Raw genomic sequence first — 17,345 nt, forward strand, 5'->3', positions numbered from 1 at the left:
TATATGTATGTTAATTGATATTTTAACGTGAATTTAGATGGCTTAACAAGTACTAAACCAAGTGTACCTTTAGAACATATGTTAATGTGCATGATTTTAATGTGATTAAACGATTTAATAGATTTGGCCTTAGAGATATGAGACAATTATAAGATCCATTTTAAGTTTTTAATAATTGCAGTGTTGAAGAGGAAACTTGTTCAAATTCTAAAATCTCACGTAGTATTATAGTACTTGCTAAAAATGAGTTGTACTACTCTTTTGTGATTGCACCATTAGAGATGCTCTTACCAGTGAAAGAAAAACGGTTTCTTTGGGAGGAGGTTTGTTTTAGATCAAAATCACTTTTATGTTTCCATTAGATCTTCATTGAGGGTATAATTTAGTACGTTGGCTTTTTCATGGAACATCTCAGAAAAAGAAAGAGAATGCAGCAAATTCAGTGAGCATCATGCAGAGAATGATTCCTCTCATTGGCATATATGTCTCGAGGATATGGTGCAAGAACATGTCAGCAAGGGAAGATGACGTGGCAGATTAACAAAGTGTTTGAAGACACAGCTTCTTCGGTCTTTGTTTGGTGAAAAAGAGCAAGACAAATGATGGGGTTCCCAAGGATATTGTTCCAATTAACTTTTATTCAAACCTGTCAGTGTCAATCATCTAAATCAGCCTTATATATTGCTTATATAGCATTTGCTTATGTTCTAGGCTTCTTATGCTTTTGCTTTGAAGCTTCCAAATCACATAGAAGATAAACTGCAGGATTATCCCTGTTGCTGCTATGAGCAGCAAGAAATAGGAGATATAAACACACAGTTTTAGACCCACCACCACCTTCTCTTCTTTGCTTCAAACTGAGAAAGCCTTTCTTCCTCCAAATTTTCCTCTACAAAAGAGATGAGTTTGTTGTCTTTCAGAGGGTTCTTTGTTTTAGTCTGTGTTGGGATTTTAGCTTCTCAACCAGGCATGGTTTCTGGCCTCAGAAGCAAAGATCTTGCTCTGAAATGGGATCACAGGCAATCAACACCACTTGCTCAAATAGCTCAGGACCTAAAGGCTGTTGCAATGGAGGACTTGCAATCACAGTTGGATTTGGCACCTGCACCTTCGTTGACATTTGATCCTAATCAATCAAACAAAAGGACAGTTCAAAAAGGGTCTGATCCAATTCACAATCGATGTTAACAAATCAACATGCTGTGGTTTTGTCCCTTTTTACTTAGCTTAGAATGACAAGTGAGTTCCCTAATGCCAAGATTGTTCTTTGCTTCGTTTAACAGTTTCTTAATGAGGTTGGTCGGCTTTCGATGCTCTTTTTCTTCCCCCATTTGTTTTTAGTTTTGTTGAGTCTATCTGTCAGGTGAAGAATTGCTCATGAAAACATTTTGTAAAGAAATCAGGTATTGAAGAATAGCTAGATAGTTTCGTGATATTGTTAGCTATCAAATACAGAATATAGTGGTTTTCTCTCTCTCAAACACACTTTCTCTGTCTATCTCTCCGACTTTCCTGGAACCGATATTTTGAGCCTTTTTCCTGCATAATTCAGTTACAAATAACTTCTTATGGGCCTTCTTAACTTGCTTGTGAAATGCAAAACTGTAGAATTTTGCCCTAATGTACCCTGGAGACTTGCTTCTTGGTACATCAATAGTTATTAAGCACCACTTGCGATAATGCAAAATCATAATGTCATTACTAGTACATTAATACAGGTTCTAGAGGGAAAACAAAGTACGGAAAATTTGTGAATGCATTTAACTTTGTTAATATGCCTTCGTTATAAAAATATTTAATCAACTAATAAAAAACCACCTTATAAATTGCTAATCCAAAAAATTAACAATTCTCAGTCATGACATTTTATGATTAGATAATAGTATAAGATACACACTTTTATATTCCAATTAAATTCATTTTTTAAGTACTTTTTTCTCTAAGATTCATGTGCCAAGAGGACAAATAATGCGGTATGCTTCGACATTAAAATAAAAAATCGTTTTTTTCCTTCAACAAGATGAGCAATTCAGCAAAAAGAAACCAATGAAGAGAATGGGAGCTTGCTACTAGCAAACAAATGAGACAAGGCTTGTCTCTTCCACTGTCATGTTGAACTTGACTGAAACCAAGATCCATAGATTCTAACGACCCAGAATCTCGGAATTTAAGTTTGTCTTAGCCCGAAGCTGAGATCTCTGGTATCTGTTCTTTCTGTGCAAATTGAACCTTATTGAAGATATCTTTGTTGAAACTTGCCGCCAAATCATATTCACTGCATCCCCAGGTTGGGATGGATACTGATACTCAAAGTGGGGTGTAATTTCCTTCAATTTTTCCCACATCTTGTTCCACTCGTCCCGTTTGATTGAACGAAGGACATTCAGCAGGTAGCCTTTCTTCACGGCATCAGAGGCACGCACAAATACTGAAAACTCTGAGTAGTCCAAGACATCTTCAAAGGGCAGCTCAATTTCATCACTAATGATCACAGGCACACAGTGGCTTGCTATGGCATCAAAGAGTCGATTCGAGGACGGGGTATCACCAGCAATGTTGAGGCAGAATTTTGACAAGGCCATGCCCTGGCTTGCCTGTTTGATCCCATTTCCTCCTATGCTCCCAAAACTGAAATGCACATCTTTCTCTTCTTTGAGGAGGTAGTACAGTTCTTGGCGAATGGCTCCTCCCTAGAGTTTCAATATCATAATTTAACTAATTAAATGAAGAAATACCATCTTCCACATCTAGAATTAATACTATAAAATTGATAAGGGAAGTAGTATTGATGGAAAGCGGACATTACATCATTGTAACGATTCTCACGAAAAAGTCTTAGCAGGATGCGTTTAAGTTTTAGTGTTCCAATGGATTTATCTTAAATTATGTGCCCAATATTTGTTCATATAAAACTCAATAAAATTTAGAAATCAACCATCAGAAGCCCTTTCTTATATTTGGAAGCATGAAAATGTAATATTTGTACCACCTCTGAAATCAAGGCTTCTATACAAGCTACAATGAACCCACTTGAGCTGATTAAACTTGAAGATATAAAAATTCAACTAATGCACTATAGTCAGCTCAGTGACACTGCCATTTATATCTTGATTTACCTTCTGAAATTCAATAAAAATACGATCTACTATTGATATCTTGAGGTGCCAAAAAACATGGAGTTGAAGTTTTTTTTTAATTAATAATCTAATACCAAGGATGAGAAGGACATGGAGCTTGTTGCTAAAGGTAACCGTAGAATATTTGTCATGTGTCAGTTCTCTATGCTCATCACTTTTGTTATAAAAGTGCCAGGGTATACGCAAGTACCTGGGATCAAATCTTACCTTCAAAAAGCCCCAGGCACCAAGGCGTAGTTTGTTCTCTAGCTGATATGAGGTGAGGTATGATCGGTAAAGATTCCTAAGATCTATTATCTAAGCCATCAATATGTTTCAACCAAGAAGGGGTTCTTAATTCTGATATCCACCCAATTAACAAGTTAAGAAGCAAATGCACCTTGACATCATCCCAACTCACAATAAAATGGAACACATGCCTCTTGCTAACCTTAAATGGGCATAATCAATAGTGTTAAGAAGTGAATTTAAACCTAACTTATCCTCACAAAACTGGTTTGGTAAGGTGAGCTTTGCACACACTCACTATTATAATATGATTTTATCTCTAGTCAATGTGGCATCTCCAACACACAACAAATAGCCAATTTAATTCATTGACGAAATTACCTCAAAATAAACTGGGAATGGAGTGGTAAAACTATTCGATGTGAAATATTTTTTCATAATAAGGTAAGTATGCATTAAACAGATAACATGAGTGCAGTAGAAACTCACATCTTTCCTGTATATTGCTCCCTGGAAATACACCAGTGTGGTACGTTCTTCATATGAAGCTGATTTAGCTCTTGGTATGGTACCTACTAGGTGCCTGTAGGGGGCTATTACATCTTTCTTGATATTTGCTAGTTGAGCAGGATACCTTCCGAAATCTGCAAGCACAAGCATAGCAGAACCCAATTTTCTTCTTGCATCCAACAAGCTGTTAGGATGGTGGGCTATAATCAGATGATCCTTCCCTCCTGATCGTTTCCATTCTTTCCGGTTCATTAAGAACTGCACCAATTTGTCTTGCAACATTTTGTTAACACTAACTTTCTCCTCTCCATGAAGCTTGGAATGCCGATTGTAACTCAGAGATGAGAAAAATGGCACAAAAATTACATCTGCTTGACTTGAATCCTGCACTCTAATTGCAGAGCAAGAATGACCAACTTTAGCAGTGTTTGATGACAGAAGATCAAGGGTGAGCCAGTATTCCATGCTGTGCTGCAAGTTCAGACCACCTGGATAGCGTGGGATACCTTCAGGGTTATCCACCTCAGGCCATGTTTGATTCAAACTTCCCTTCCAACCCAATAACCCGAAGTGAAATTCTGGGGGCAAATCATACATGAAGACTCTCAATAAAGGCCGAACTGGGTGAGATGCCACATTCATCTGTTGTCCTACAGAACTTGTTTTCTGGCTTGAATCAGAAGCTTGACAATCGGATTCTCTGGGTTTTTGTGATTGAAATTTTAAATCCCCAGAAGGGCAGGGAGGGACTACGATCTGCTCTCTCTTCATATTAGGCATGAAGTACTGTGACGCATTATTGACAAGAATAAGTTCTAACACTGATCTAGGTATCAAAGAATGACTGCTGAACTGGAGTAGGAAAAGGGATGACATGACCAAAAGGAACATAGAAATGATCATCACGTAAAATATAAACCTTGAGTGAAACATGATCTTCTCTGACATTTTTTAGGATAAAAAACAAGGTCCAATCAAGCAACCTTACAGCGAATACAGCAAATGAAACAAGACACCAAAAGAAAAAAAGACTGAGCAGCTCAAAAGGTAAGGTATTTTCACAAACACACAAAGCAAAAACCTTGATGGGGGTTATGGTTTTAGCAAGAAGCCCTTCTCAATCAAAATCCAAAGCTCGAATCCCTCAAACACAAATCGCCATACCCAGCCACTAATGGGCTTGACAACCTTCTACAGTGTTGAAGAAGATCTCCCACAGTTCTCACATGCAATGGCTTCCACATACAAAGCAATTTCAAAACCCTCCACTTCTTACAGAACACACTGATGAGACACAGTATAATCCATCAACCAAAAATGCCTGTGAAATCCAACCTTTGTTCCAAAACTAGCAACAAACAAATACCCCAAAACAAAAGTTCTCAGCTTCAGCATTCCATTAAACCGCCTTCGGAGATACAATCATTAGAAACCCAAGAAAATGTATTTGAATGAACACAGAAAGAAAATTAAAGAGGAATTGGCATCTGGGCAGACAAATTTTTTTTTGGTTTGAGCAAGAATGGGTACCTGGCGATAGAGATTGAAGCAGCACTCACCTCATCACTGTGCTAAGTCTTCACATTCAGACAGAGGAGAAAAAGGAATAAACTTTCTTAGCAAAATTTCATGTTTTGTTAGCTGTGCACGCCTAACGTGTGTGAATTGCGAGTTTCGTCACACTCATTTATTCTTCTTCAAGTCTCAACCTTTCTTGCGGAATTCAAAATACCCATTTAATGTACACATATAACACTTTGCAGTTCTTAATTATTTTATTCTCATTCTGGCTGTTCACATTAAATAATCAGGGAAAACTCTGTTGTTTTTTTTACTAACGTGTAACATTTGAATTAATATAAAATTTAATAAACTTATTTTAAACGGTCATTTATGAGTATAGATAAGTATAAAGATGTTTTACATTGTACATTATTTGTAGTGATTAGGTTTTATGCCACCCATAAATTCATTAATTTGAAATGTGCTCAAAATCTTGATTTGCTCAAGGAAAGTGGAAAACAATCTTACTATTGATGAAGTTGTAGAGTGAATGAGACTTTTTTTTACCTCTTTTTTCACTGTTTTGTTAATTTCGTATTTCACTTGGAAATTACTAGGTGATATTAGGAATATGAATAGAGTTTTTCACCTAGAAAATAGAGATATAAACTAACAAGAAAAAGACTTTGAATACATGATTGAAATAATAACTTTTGGATTTTATAGCATTTGGTTCATGTACTAAAACAAGACACCTGTAAAGTAAGCGAATGAGAAGGGAAAGAACTTAATTTTTTAACTTTGTACACAAACTTAATTATATTTTTAGAAGGAATGATAAAGTATATAGTGTTGCTTTATGGGTATGTCATTTTGATATTTTGTCAACGTTTGAGTAGGTCAGAAAATAGAAAATACTGTGAAATTAAGGAATAGCAGGAGCTCCTAATGCTATGCCATTTTGTTTCACAAAAATTTCAAACAAAGAATATTAATAGGGAACTTTTCAAACAAACTAGATGATAAACTCATTAAATTCTGATATTTAGGTATGCATAACAAAACAAAGAATATTAATAGGGAACTTTTTTTTGGTTCAAACACAGGATGATAAGGTGTCACTTGTCAACAAACATGAGATGTTAAGAAACTTTTTCTTATCTTATTTCTTCTGTGCCAGAACAATTGAAATGACAACCTAATCAGAGTGTCTAGTTTACTTATTGGACAGAAGAAGGTCATAATATCAAAGATACTCACTCCTTTTTAAGGCTTTTTTCTGGTAAAAATATCATAGAATAAATTTTCAAGAATAATTTTTTTAAAACTTAAATTATAGTTTTTGGAAAGTGCTCTTTCGCTAAATTCTTTTCTTTTTCTCTCCGAATATAATGAATGGAAGTGTAACGGTAAACTCTAAACCCTAAATACAATTATAATGATGACAATAAATAACAATGATAACAATCTCAATAATGATAGTTGCAATGTTGGTATAGTTTAGTGAGGGAAAATATTTTAGTATTTTTTTAGTATGAAGTGTGATCATTGTTGTTTCACATTCAAACTAAAAACAACTTAGAATAGATCGTCTAACGTAATATTAGACCGTCTAACACCAATAAGATGATAAAATATATAATTAATTAATCTAAAATCGTCAAAACTTACTTATAAACAATTAAAAATTAGCAATAATCCGAAAGTAAAAGGGAATTATGATTGTTGTGCGAAAAATATAATAGATGATAGAAAAACAATAAAGAAATCAAGTTGATTCTCAAGTTCATTCACCACTAAATTCGTCATTAGTTGTCCTAATATTATTATTCTCTATTCTTACATAGAGTTGAACTTAATTAAACAAATGTCAATCAAACTGTACAAAATCTTATTAGCAAAAAAATGTCTACTAACTTATTCAGTATCTCACTCGTCTTTAAGCATCTACTCATGAGATGTTTATCTCCTACCTCTTTATTTAAGAAAACAAAATATTGATTAAAATTAAGCAAATCAACCAAGAACTTTAATTAAAGAAAATAATTGAATTCTTAACAAGCGTAAAAAACAATTCCTTATTAGAAACCAAAATTCAAAAAGATTAGACTATCACATAATATGATACAGAGAATTTAAGAACAAAACTTTATTGAACAGAAACATTAGGATTCATTGTGAAATGAAAGAATTACAAAGAAAAGAAATAAGTTTGATTCCACCATTTCTCCTTAAAGCTTGTATTTTTTTATATGTTTCTTTGCTCCAAAGATTTTTGAATTAGATTATGGTTCAAGTATCATTAACGAATTCTCAGTTTCCAACTTTCTAAAATTTTCAAATTTGTTTCCTGTTTTTTCGCAATTTTGTTTCTTCTTATTTTTTCAGCTGATTTGCTTCCCAATTTGTTATGAGATATTGTATATTTTATTCTCTAATTCTTTTACACATATTTTGTTTTCCGTATTGATTTAAGGAAGCAACTTGGAGTTTTGATTGATTAAGTGCACCAGCTTCCTTCGGACAGTCTATTAGACCATGTAGTATAAAATATTCACATCAGACTCTTTCTACACCGTCGTCTTCATTACACTTAATGTTGGTTAGGTGTTTTCTTCAATTGAATCTTGACAGTTGAGTCATTGAACTGTTTACTTCATGTAACCAATAGACCATATAGTGAGACCGTCTACTCTGACTAAAAATTCAAGATTATCATAAAAAACAGTTAAGGTTCAAATAAATCTAATTGAATTAATCATATTTGAAATAGTATTAAAATTATATTTATTAGAGTGCAATAAATAATAACGGGGTGCAGGAAGTAAAAGCCTCAATAACTTTTATAAAATCCCACTAGTGTGCTTTTCCTTTTTGCACCCGTTAATTAATTTCCTCCCGCACCCAATATTTTTCAAAATACCAAGTTTGATGAAATTGTTTGCTCCGTGGTGGAAGGTTGGTGCATGAAAACCAGCATTGGTTGCTTATATTGTTGAGGTAGGTTATTAGTTTGCTTCAATGTTTGTGCATTATTCAGGGATAAACTGTGGCCAAAAACTGTCTTTTAATGTATTAGAATAAATACCTCAAGCTTTATTCGATGTTAGATTTCATAATTTATTAGATATTGAAATACACTAAATTATTATTTTATATTATTTTATTTTTAAAATAATTTATTCAGATAAAATAAGTATCAATTTTTAAATTTAGCTTTTTCGGATGAAGTATTTAATTACCACCTAATATAAATAAGTATTTAAATACTATTCATTTGTTAATATTTCAAAAATATTAATAAGGACGATTTTTTAGTTGAATTTCTCAGTCAAAATTTGTAAATATTTTTTCAACTGATGTTGATATTGATAGTTTTTTCTAAATTAACATTGACTGAGTTCATTTGTAGTTGATATCGAATATAATTATTTATACTAACATGAACAAAAGTTATTTTTACAACGTTGTTGAATGGTTTTTCTTTCTGACTTTTAGATCAATATTGACTAAACAGATTCTATTTAATATTGGCAAAATAAATATTAGTTAGTGTTGGGTGAAATATTTTTCAAACAACATTAATAATAATATTAGTATTGATGATAAAAAAAAGTAGTTACTCAACATCGACAAGAAAACCATGATAAACTTCAACTGAAAAAATCTAGTTTAGATTTGCAAAAATATCTCCTAACATTAAGTCAGAAAACTCTGACTAATATCGATCAATAAATAACAATTATTTACAACAAAAAATCTAAATAATTTTAATAAAAAAATAAATCCTGCCAATATCAATAAGAAATCCAAATGAAAAGAACAATAATTAACAGTTGTTTACAACAAAACATCTAAACAATTTAAATAAAAAATAAATCTTGTCAACATCAATAAGAAATCAAAATGAAAAGTAGTGATCTCAATAATCTTAGTTCCAATCAAGGTTAAAAATCCCTTAAACTATAATTGAGCTGAGAAGAGAATACACAGAGAAAAGACATTGTTGAGATCCTAGATGGTCTAACCCTAGTAGGCTCTTTAAAAGAGTTCGAATGATAACAAAATACTAAGATTGAATTATATTCATATACATGATTTTATTATTTTAGCATGCTAAGGCTTGTTTTGTGCTAGTTGAAAGAAAATAAAATCATCCAATGACACAATAAGCTAAGACGTTGGGCGTTGTAACACTATATATGTTTTAACTTTCGTTAAGCTTAGTATTACACAAACAAGTCGTACCAAAAAAATGCTTTTCTAAGATATATTTTATGGAAGTTGTTTTAAATAAGGATTCATATATTTAAAGTTAAAAACTACATATAGAAAGTTTTTATCACAAATGATCATAAAATAATCTTATATGAAAAAAATATTGTTTGTGGTATGTTTTCAATCTTATATATGCTTGAAATGTTTCCTTATGAAAGCAAAGTAAAAAATGCAAGATTTATACAAGATCAAGACCTTGTATATCAAGCTTCTAGTCTAAGCATACATAAGGGGTGCACAAAAGATTCTACACAAATGACAAAGATTAAACAAATATCATATATTAGCAAAAGAGATGTAGCAACACTCATCTCAGGAAGTCTATATAAAGTAATGAAAGATGAAGAAGAAGAATGCATATATAATAACTCCACACAATTCTTTCAATGTTCTAGTGCTAAATAGATATTAAGTGTTCCTTGTGGGTGAGAGAAAACCTTTTAATTATTCACCTTGTGAAGTTACCCAGTGAACTTAAACTACCCATTTTTTGAGCGTTTGTTCTTACACTAGTTTGTGAGGTCTTAATCTCAAGGGAGGTTAAGATGATATATCTAGGAGTGATTTGTATATTTGGATAACTATAAGTGATTTGTGTACTCGTTATAACCAAGAGTAGTTGGTGTCGTATTTTGTAATCAATTTATTTGATTACTGGAACCTCTTGAACCATTAGTGTTAGATCAAAATTGTAATAACCTTATGATTTTGACTAAGTGTTTAATCTAATAAAACATGAATCACGATGTAGATGCAATGGACAGGCACTGAAGGAAAAAACATATCATTTAAGTGCAAGTGCTTCTTTTGGGAGACAATAAAGCACTTTGTAGACTTTTTTTTTCAGATAGGTGTTGATGAACATCAAGCGACAAGTATAGGAAAATTTAAGCTAACATAAACATAAAGAATATTCTCGTAGCTTAAGTCTGTCGCCAAAAGGATTCGCACTCCAGAAAAGTCAACATCAAGATCTCTTTGAGTTTGAGTTAAAGTTGCACTGCTCGCCAATTATCCTAACACAAACACATTTCAACATTGGCCTAGCTACCTGTCTAGTACGATGTTCACATTTACCACAATTTGGTTCAAAAGGTTTTTCTACCGAGGAAGATAAGTATTGTCAACTATCAAGGATGTTGCGTGAAGAAGAGAAGAACAATTAATGTTGCATGAAGCGCATTCAGTGTTCTCAACATTCAAGCTTGACAGATGACAAAAGAAGAAGAAGACATTCAAATGAGTTCAAAGCTACTCAACAAAAAGAAAAGGGAATGCAACAAATACTTTCTTCTAGCCTATATAAAGACATGCTTCAAGGAAAAGAAAAAGAAAAGGTAGAGCCACTATTTGCAAGTGCCAAAATTCTGTCAATTTTTCTTTATGTCCTTAAAGCTTTGTAAGAACACAATTTGTGTTCAACCTTTTAACAAACTAGGAGAGAGTGCTTATCCTTGTAATCATCGAAAGACGTAATCCTACCTAGTAAGAAAAGGCAACAATTTATTGATCATGGAGACATTTTATTTGCCTTAAGCCAGAAGTGGTTTGTTGAAAGAATACTTTAATGATGTTAGTTAAGAGTGATTTGATTCAAAAGAATACTATAGTGTTTAGCCAATAGTGACTACATGTCAAATAATACTTGATGAGGTCGGTCAGTAGCGGTTGTGATATGGAAGAATACTCGTACAAGGTCAATTAGGAGTGACTACGATTTGAAAAATATTTGTTTGTACTTCTAAGCAGTAGTCTGTCTAGAGGAACTTAATTGATTAGTAAGAATTAAATGTAGTTTGCACTATCAAACGAATAAGTATAAAAATACTGCATAAATCCTTTTTATCTCTCTTTGTACATTGCTTGTTATTTTCCTTCAACTAACTTAAGAAGGTGAATTTTTTTTGAATTAAGTTTGTGAAAATCTTTGTCAGTTTGTTTGACTAGTATTAAACCTATCATCTAACCATGTAGTATTAGACCATACTTGCAAAAAGCTGAAAAAAAATTTAAAACTCAATTCAACCCTCAATTTTGTGCGTGTTTTGTTTTGTTTTTCATAATCAATTAATATGATTGTTTGTGTTTTAAATGGAAGGGGTTGGTTTAGAAATAATGGTAGAAGATGAAGATAAAGTAGAAGATTTAGGTTCATGTTCAAGATGTGTAGACAAAGGAATGGTAGAAGAATCAACCATAACATTATCTAGGAGGGTTACCTTTAATGGTGGAGACTGCACTTTCGGTTGAGTTCTTTTGCGCTTCCTTAGATTAACAAACACCATGTCATCTGAATAAGTATTGTCATCATCTATGGTGATGGTTGCTTGGGCAAACAATGCAACAATAACTTGCTTTTTCTTAGGACCTTCCTTAAATATTTTTGGTCTCTTCTGGCCATGAGGTGGATTGGTCCTTTTTTCTTCGGTGTAGGATTTAGAATTTTCTTGTTCAACTTCTTCAATAATAATAGCAGTGTTGAGTCAGTAGATGAAACAATACTCATAAGATGACCTCATGACATGAACTTCTACGTATTTTGATGATAACAAACACTATAAAATGTATTATGATATGACAAAGCTCATTCATGTGTAGTAAAAGATTAGATAAAAACAAAAAGGAAAGTGAGCAAGATTCACTAGATGATACAACAAGAGAAAGAGTTATTAGATGAAGCAGTGATACACATTGATCAGAGGATCCAATCTTCATGTTCATTCTTGAAATGGATAATATAGTCAAAGAGAACATTAAAAAGAAATATCGTTATGCATAAAAGACAATCATATGTAATAGCATCATATAAGACGAAGTGCTTCTTAGAAAAAGACGTATCAGACGAAGCTCGTAAAGAGAATGCATCAGATAAAGGATTGGACGATGGAGCCGAGAATGATCACATTAGACTATCCAAGTGTTGGTGAACACTTTAGAAGTTCACATAAGACGAAACCCTTTAAGCAACACAAGGCATATGTACAAGTGCATAAGCATCAGACGCACGCTGGAAACTATAAATATAAAATGATACAACCATCGTCTAAGTGTTAGAAGAAACACGATAATAGGGAAGTGTCCATACTTGATCTTTACATTCTTGGAATGTTTTATGACACTGCATTTATGTTTTCCAAATCTTATTTGACCTTTCTGAATTATAGAAACCATTATTTTCAAATAAGATTAATGGATTAAATATTTTAAAACATATTGGGTTAAACATTATATCACTGCAAAAGCTTTCGAAAAATAGATTTTGAATTGTTTCTATATCAAAGGTTTTTTTTAAATATGATTAATGGAAACATCCAATTTTGTCATAGCCGAAATCGTAGATGGTCAAAGGCTTGTGTAATAGATTCTCTTATCATGATCTCTATGTGTTTGCAGAGTAGATTCTCTCAAGCCTCCATAAGGTGGAAGAACTCTAGGTCCCCAAATTGAAACAATATGAAACCCTAGATCATTCAAACCCGAATGTGTCATTCTATTTGTACTTTCTTCATTCATATAAACTCTGTCTGTTGAGCTTTTGACCAACTCTGGACTTGGATATTTTCATTTTGCACTGTTCATTTTCTTCTTCGTGGTAGATGCTCAATATGGAATGTTCTCAAATAAGCTTTCAATGTGTTTTTCCACGTGTTTGCACTTCAAATAATATTTCTTTTTGAATATCTTAGCTTTGTATATCTTTGATATTTTTTGGTATTCATTCGAATGATTCTTGCTTGTCAACTTCATCTCTTTCCTATCATATGCTGAGAAAGAAAACTTTTGCTTCCAACTTTGTGCGCATCTTTAAGTTCCATAATAGTTTATGGGAACCAAATAAGTATTAGTCAACAAAATAAATATATATATATATATAATTTATAATTTAAATCGTGAGTATCACTAGAAAATATCTTTGAATATTTGTGAATTATATAATTTTTCTATACTAAGATATTTCACAATTAATTATATGTTAAAAAACTTTTCCAATTAACATCACTTTGGAACGTTAAAGCACAATTAATTTTAACTTGTGAGAGTGGGAGAATAAGTTCGATAATGGAGCGTGAGAGTGGGAGATGAGGTGCTAATTGAGAGTTGCATTCAATTCTGTGGGAGATGCTCAAAATGGAAGCTCTTTGTTAATGGGAAAGGAAGGTTAGTGAATGAATGAAAATGGAAGCTCAAAATCAAAGGCTCGCAAGAAAAGAAAGAAAACAAGAAAGTGAAATCAACTAAATTATGTAATGTATTTGTACATAAAATTCGCATGTAACTCATTATTAAGCTTACATACGAATCCATTGTCCATACATACGGTGAATTAACGTTTAATTTTATTAAATTTGTATTTTTCTAAATACATACATAATATGCATACATAACATGAAAAAATTATTCAAAAATCCTGTCTCAATTTAAAACGCAAATCCGTTGATACTAAATTTTGAATTACATACAAAAATTATTTGTACATATTATTTTTTGACATACAAATATTAATAATCGGTTGATAATTTTTTATAAATTTATATTCGTATGTAATAATATAATCCGTTGATAATTTTTTATAAATTTATATTCGTATGTAATAATTGGTATAGAAAAAACATCAATTTTTTTATGCTAATTTTGGTATATTATATTTTGAATAATTTGATAATTTCAAATAGGAGATACAATTGTACTCGCAAGAGTACTAGGAATTGATCAGAAGTTTCTTCCAACTTCACAAAAAAAAAACCTATTATTTCTTTCTCAAAAGTGGTTATTTGAAAATGACATTTTGGGTATCTAGTCGGGAGAAATTCAAGATATAGGCTATAGACACAATAAAATTGTGTAAAAGAATAAGTTTGATGATTCACATCTTTAAAATTGCGAGGAAAAAAAGTAAAAGAATTCATAATAGTGAGAGAGCCGTCAATCGGAAAAGTATATAAGATAAATTTCCCATTAATAAATGATTAAAAGAATTATCTTGGTTGTATTTCTTTAAACTATTGTCAATGTAATATATCTTATCGATAATACTTAAAAAAAAAAATCTTATCGATATTAGTAACGTTATGATATATTTTATCCCTAGTTATTGAAAAACTACGAGTCTCCAAAAACTCCAACCTTCATTACATCAAATATTATTTTATTTGGTCTTGTATATTCTTTTTTTCTAAATATTTCGTACGTCCAATAACATTTGTAACTCACTATTTATGCACCAGTGGCCCTGCTTCTGATGCAGATGCCAGATTCTACACGCAGAAGTATAGGAAATTATAGAGAATGAGTAGGTACAAGAATTAAAATATGGTTGGATCTTCAGATCCTTTAGCCTACATATGACATGTCTGTTCAAAAACTTTATATAAGACTGACACTAATTATAAAATACCTTCATTATATATAAAACTAAAAATGAGAACAATGACAGAGATAATTGATTAACCAGAAGAACAGCCCTCTCATACTTGTTTAGGAAGGGGACTCTCTTTCATGAAATCAATGATTGGTTTAATTTCACTGTAGAGAACAAGATGGTTAATTTAATAATAGTTTCAGTGAAGACCCAATTGTACTAGGTGCTACCCAAAACACTGATTTGAGTAATATATAAAATTGTTGATGAAATCATGTTTATATGAGTTCAAGGGCATTTGGGTCCTCCACGCTTGGTCTTCCAGTTGTTGTAGCAGGGGCACACCGATTTGTTCCCATAGTAGCCAGGAGGAACACATAGGCAACTTCTGCAGCATTTTTGACAGAAGAACATGCATGGCTTGTGGTACTGTGTCTGGCTACATCTTCTTGTGCATTCAGAGGGGCACTCTGATCAAACAAAATTCAGAAACATCACTCATCAGATCACACATAATTCAGATAGTTCAAAGCAAGTGAGTTCAAAAGCTTCAGAAACATTGAGAGTATGATTACTCACGTGAGCTCCTTAGACTCCCAGGACCATAATTCCTCCCGGATCCATTATTACTCTGAAAATTAATGGAAAATCATTAGTCAAAGATATGAATTTTCAATTTTGAAATTTGCGAACCAATTAAAAACAGCTATTTTATATGTTCCAAGACTGCATTACTGTTCATCTGATCTAACTTCCACATGACTCAATCCTTGTCTTTTCTTAGATTAAATATTATAAACATGTATCACGTAAAAATGAGTGAAAATCACGTTATTCTAGACCATACAATAGTTTTCACTGATTAGAGACTAAAAGGGAGGTGGAAAATGTTGGAAACAAAGAAAAGAAAAGAGATACTCACTCGGTCTAAGTGATAAGCAGCATCGTTTGCCATAACCTGAAACCATAGTAAAAGTAAAAATTTGAAACAAGGTTTAGACTTAGAGCATACATAAATGTAACCAGTGAATGCAAGAATGGTTTGTTTCAAAAGGGAGTTTAACCTGAGTTGTGATCATGGAGAGGCCAAGGAGAGCCAGAAGCAGAACGCAGAGAAGCTTAGAGATGGCCATTGCACTACACAAAAAGGGTCCAAGTCCTCTTTGTGGAGAAAGAGAGAGAAAAGGAAAGACACAGTAAAAGAGTGTGGAGAAGGGGTTTAAGAGACCTAAATGGTTTGGTGTGTTTGGTTTGATTCAGATGCAGTGATTTGTAAGGGCTATAAATAGACGCGGTTGGCTTTGAACTCTGAAAAGCAAGCATATTGGATAATTGGAGTTTTGGATTGCAGTGTTTTATTTATTACCATATAATATATAATATAATATTATAGTGCATTGTATTTATTATGTGTACCAGCACCTGTTTTCTTATTCATGATAACGTGAGCTTCTTGTACCTTTGATTGCTATGCTATGCTACCATCTTATCCCAAACTTTTGCACCATTTATTTTACTTACTGCTTGTTCATGCTGCACCATACAGCATATTCATTCTTGAAAAATACAACACATGACTCTTCAAATATTGAAACACAAAATAAATATCTATGCGCGTGATCTTTCTACTCTCAGAATGATTTCAGCAGAAAAAATATATGAATCTACAATAACAGAAAGGGAAGCATTAATGGCAATAGAGTCATACTATTCCTTTACACCCCTCTATTTAGAGGAGTGTTGATTGGAATCAAATAATAAAAGTTTATGCTATGGACAAATTTATCTTGTATAGACTCTATATATTTACTGTTAATTATTTGTGATGATCATTAAGCTTTTAGCATGGCTTACATATATAAGATAACAAAATTCACTAGCATATATTTATTACATTTTTTTTACCAATTATTAAGTTAAAATGGTATTGTTAAGCTATATTTTTAAAAATTGAATCGTCATTGAACTAATCAAAGACATGTTCAAAGATCTTTGGTTAAATTGGTTGTTGAACAGATATTAACTAAAGTAGTACAAATAATTGAATAATATAAAAAAACAGCATTAAAGAAATATTATGTCCTAACTTAATAATATTAAAAAAATTAACTTTTTTTATAAACTTTTTAACATTCAAACTTTAAAAACCAAATATTTAGGTTTTAATTACAAATAATAGTGTTCTTAAAGAGTAAAAAAATTCATTTATTTAAGAATGACAAATACTTTACCTTTTTAAGAGAAGAAAAACAATATTATAAAAAAGATTGAACCGGTTTGAATAAGTTTTTGAAACAGTTGAATTGAAAATTAATCTTGTGATTCTAATA

At 32.1% G+C, this 17,345-nt stretch overlaps 3 protein-coding genes across 5 annotated transcripts; 1 reads left to right on the plus strand and 2 right to left on the minus strand.

The window, feature by feature from the left end:
* Nucleotides 1-765: 765 nt before the first annotated feature.
* On the plus strand, nt 766-6,648 carry CLE45 (CLAVATA3/ESR-RELATED 45). Its single transcript, XM_090295689.1, has 2 exons — nt 766-1,183; nt 6,575-6,648. Exons 1-2 carry the CDS (start codon nt 901-903, stop codon nt 6,646-6,648), a joined length of 357 nt encoding a protein of 118 aa, XP_090151815.1. The 5' UTR covers nt 766-900.
* Nucleotides 1,952-5,620, minus strand: LOC137821116 (putative arabinosyltransferase ARAD1). Of its 3 annotated transcripts, none has more exons than XM_068625555.2 (3): nt 5,435-5,620; nt 3,855-5,223; nt 1,952-2,690 (listed from the first exon to the last, which is right to left on the minus strand). In XM_068625555.2, exons 2-3 carry the CDS (start codon nt 4,821-4,823, stop codon nt 2,145-2,147), a joined length of 1,515 nt encoding a protein of 504 aa, XP_068481656.1. In that variant the 5' UTR covers nt 4,824-5,223; nt 5,435-5,620; the 3' UTR covers nt 1,952-2,144. The 3 variants fall into 3 exon arrangements, with proteins under 3 accessions (XP_068481656.1, XP_068481654.1, XP_068481653.1); XM_068625553.2 differs by having other exon boundaries at nt 5,406-5,618; XM_068625552.2 differs by having other exon boundaries at nt 3,855-5,600.
* An 8,389-nt stretch (nt 6,649-15,037) lies between the features above and the next one.
* LOC137821376 (gibberellin-regulated protein 4) lies at nt 15,038-16,358 on the minus strand. The gene is made up of 4 exons (XM_068625936.1): nt 16,080-16,358; nt 15,938-15,973; nt 15,595-15,646; nt 15,038-15,485 (listed from the first exon to the last, which is right to left on the minus strand). The coding sequence occupies exons 1-4, from the start codon at nt 16,146-16,148 to the stop codon at nt 15,304-15,306; spliced, it is 339 nt and encodes a 112-aa protein (XP_068482037.1). The 5' UTR covers nt 16,149-16,358; the 3' UTR covers nt 15,038-15,303.
* Nucleotides 16,359-17,345: the final 987 nt, after the last annotated feature.

The sequence above is a fragment of the Phaseolus vulgaris genome, chromosome 9, assembly GCF_051622355.1.
Source record: "Phaseolus vulgaris cultivar YP4 chromosome 9, ASM5162235v1, whole genome shotgun sequence".
In the NCBI taxonomy this organism is placed as follows: Eukaryota; Viridiplantae; Streptophyta; class Magnoliopsida; order Fabales; family Fabaceae; genus Phaseolus; species Phaseolus vulgaris.

Bases quoted from the DNA above. Each gene is read 5' to 3' on its own strand.
- LOC137821116 (XM_068625555.2), bottom strand. From the start codon at position 4,823: ATGTCAGAGAAGATCATGTTTCACTCAAGGTTTATATTTTACGTGATG. The intron at 2,691-3,854 runs GTGAGTTTCTAC...TTGAAACTCTAG, and splicing joins GAGCAATATACAGGAAAGAT to GGAGGAGCCATTCGCCAAGA.
- CLE45 (XM_090295689.1), top strand. From the start codon at position 901: ATGAGTTTGTTGTCTTTCAGAGGGTTCTTTGTTTTAGTCTGTGTTGGG. The intron at 1,184-6,574 runs GTTAACAAATCA...ATTGAAATGACA, and splicing joins TGATCCAATTCACAATCGAT to ACCTAATCAGAGTGTCTAGT.
- LOC137821376 (XM_068625936.1), bottom strand. From the start codon at position 16,148: ATGGCCATCTCTAAGCTTCTCTGCGTTCTGCTTCTGGCTCTCCTTGGC. The intron at 15,647-15,937 runs GTGAGTATCTCT...ATTAATTTTCAG, and splicing joins CTGCTTATCACTTAGACCGA to AGTAATAATGGATCCGGGAG. The intron at 15,486-15,594 runs GTGAGTAATCAT...TTGTTTGATCAG, and splicing joins TGGGAGTCTAAGGAGCTCAC to AGTGCCCCTCTGAATGCACA.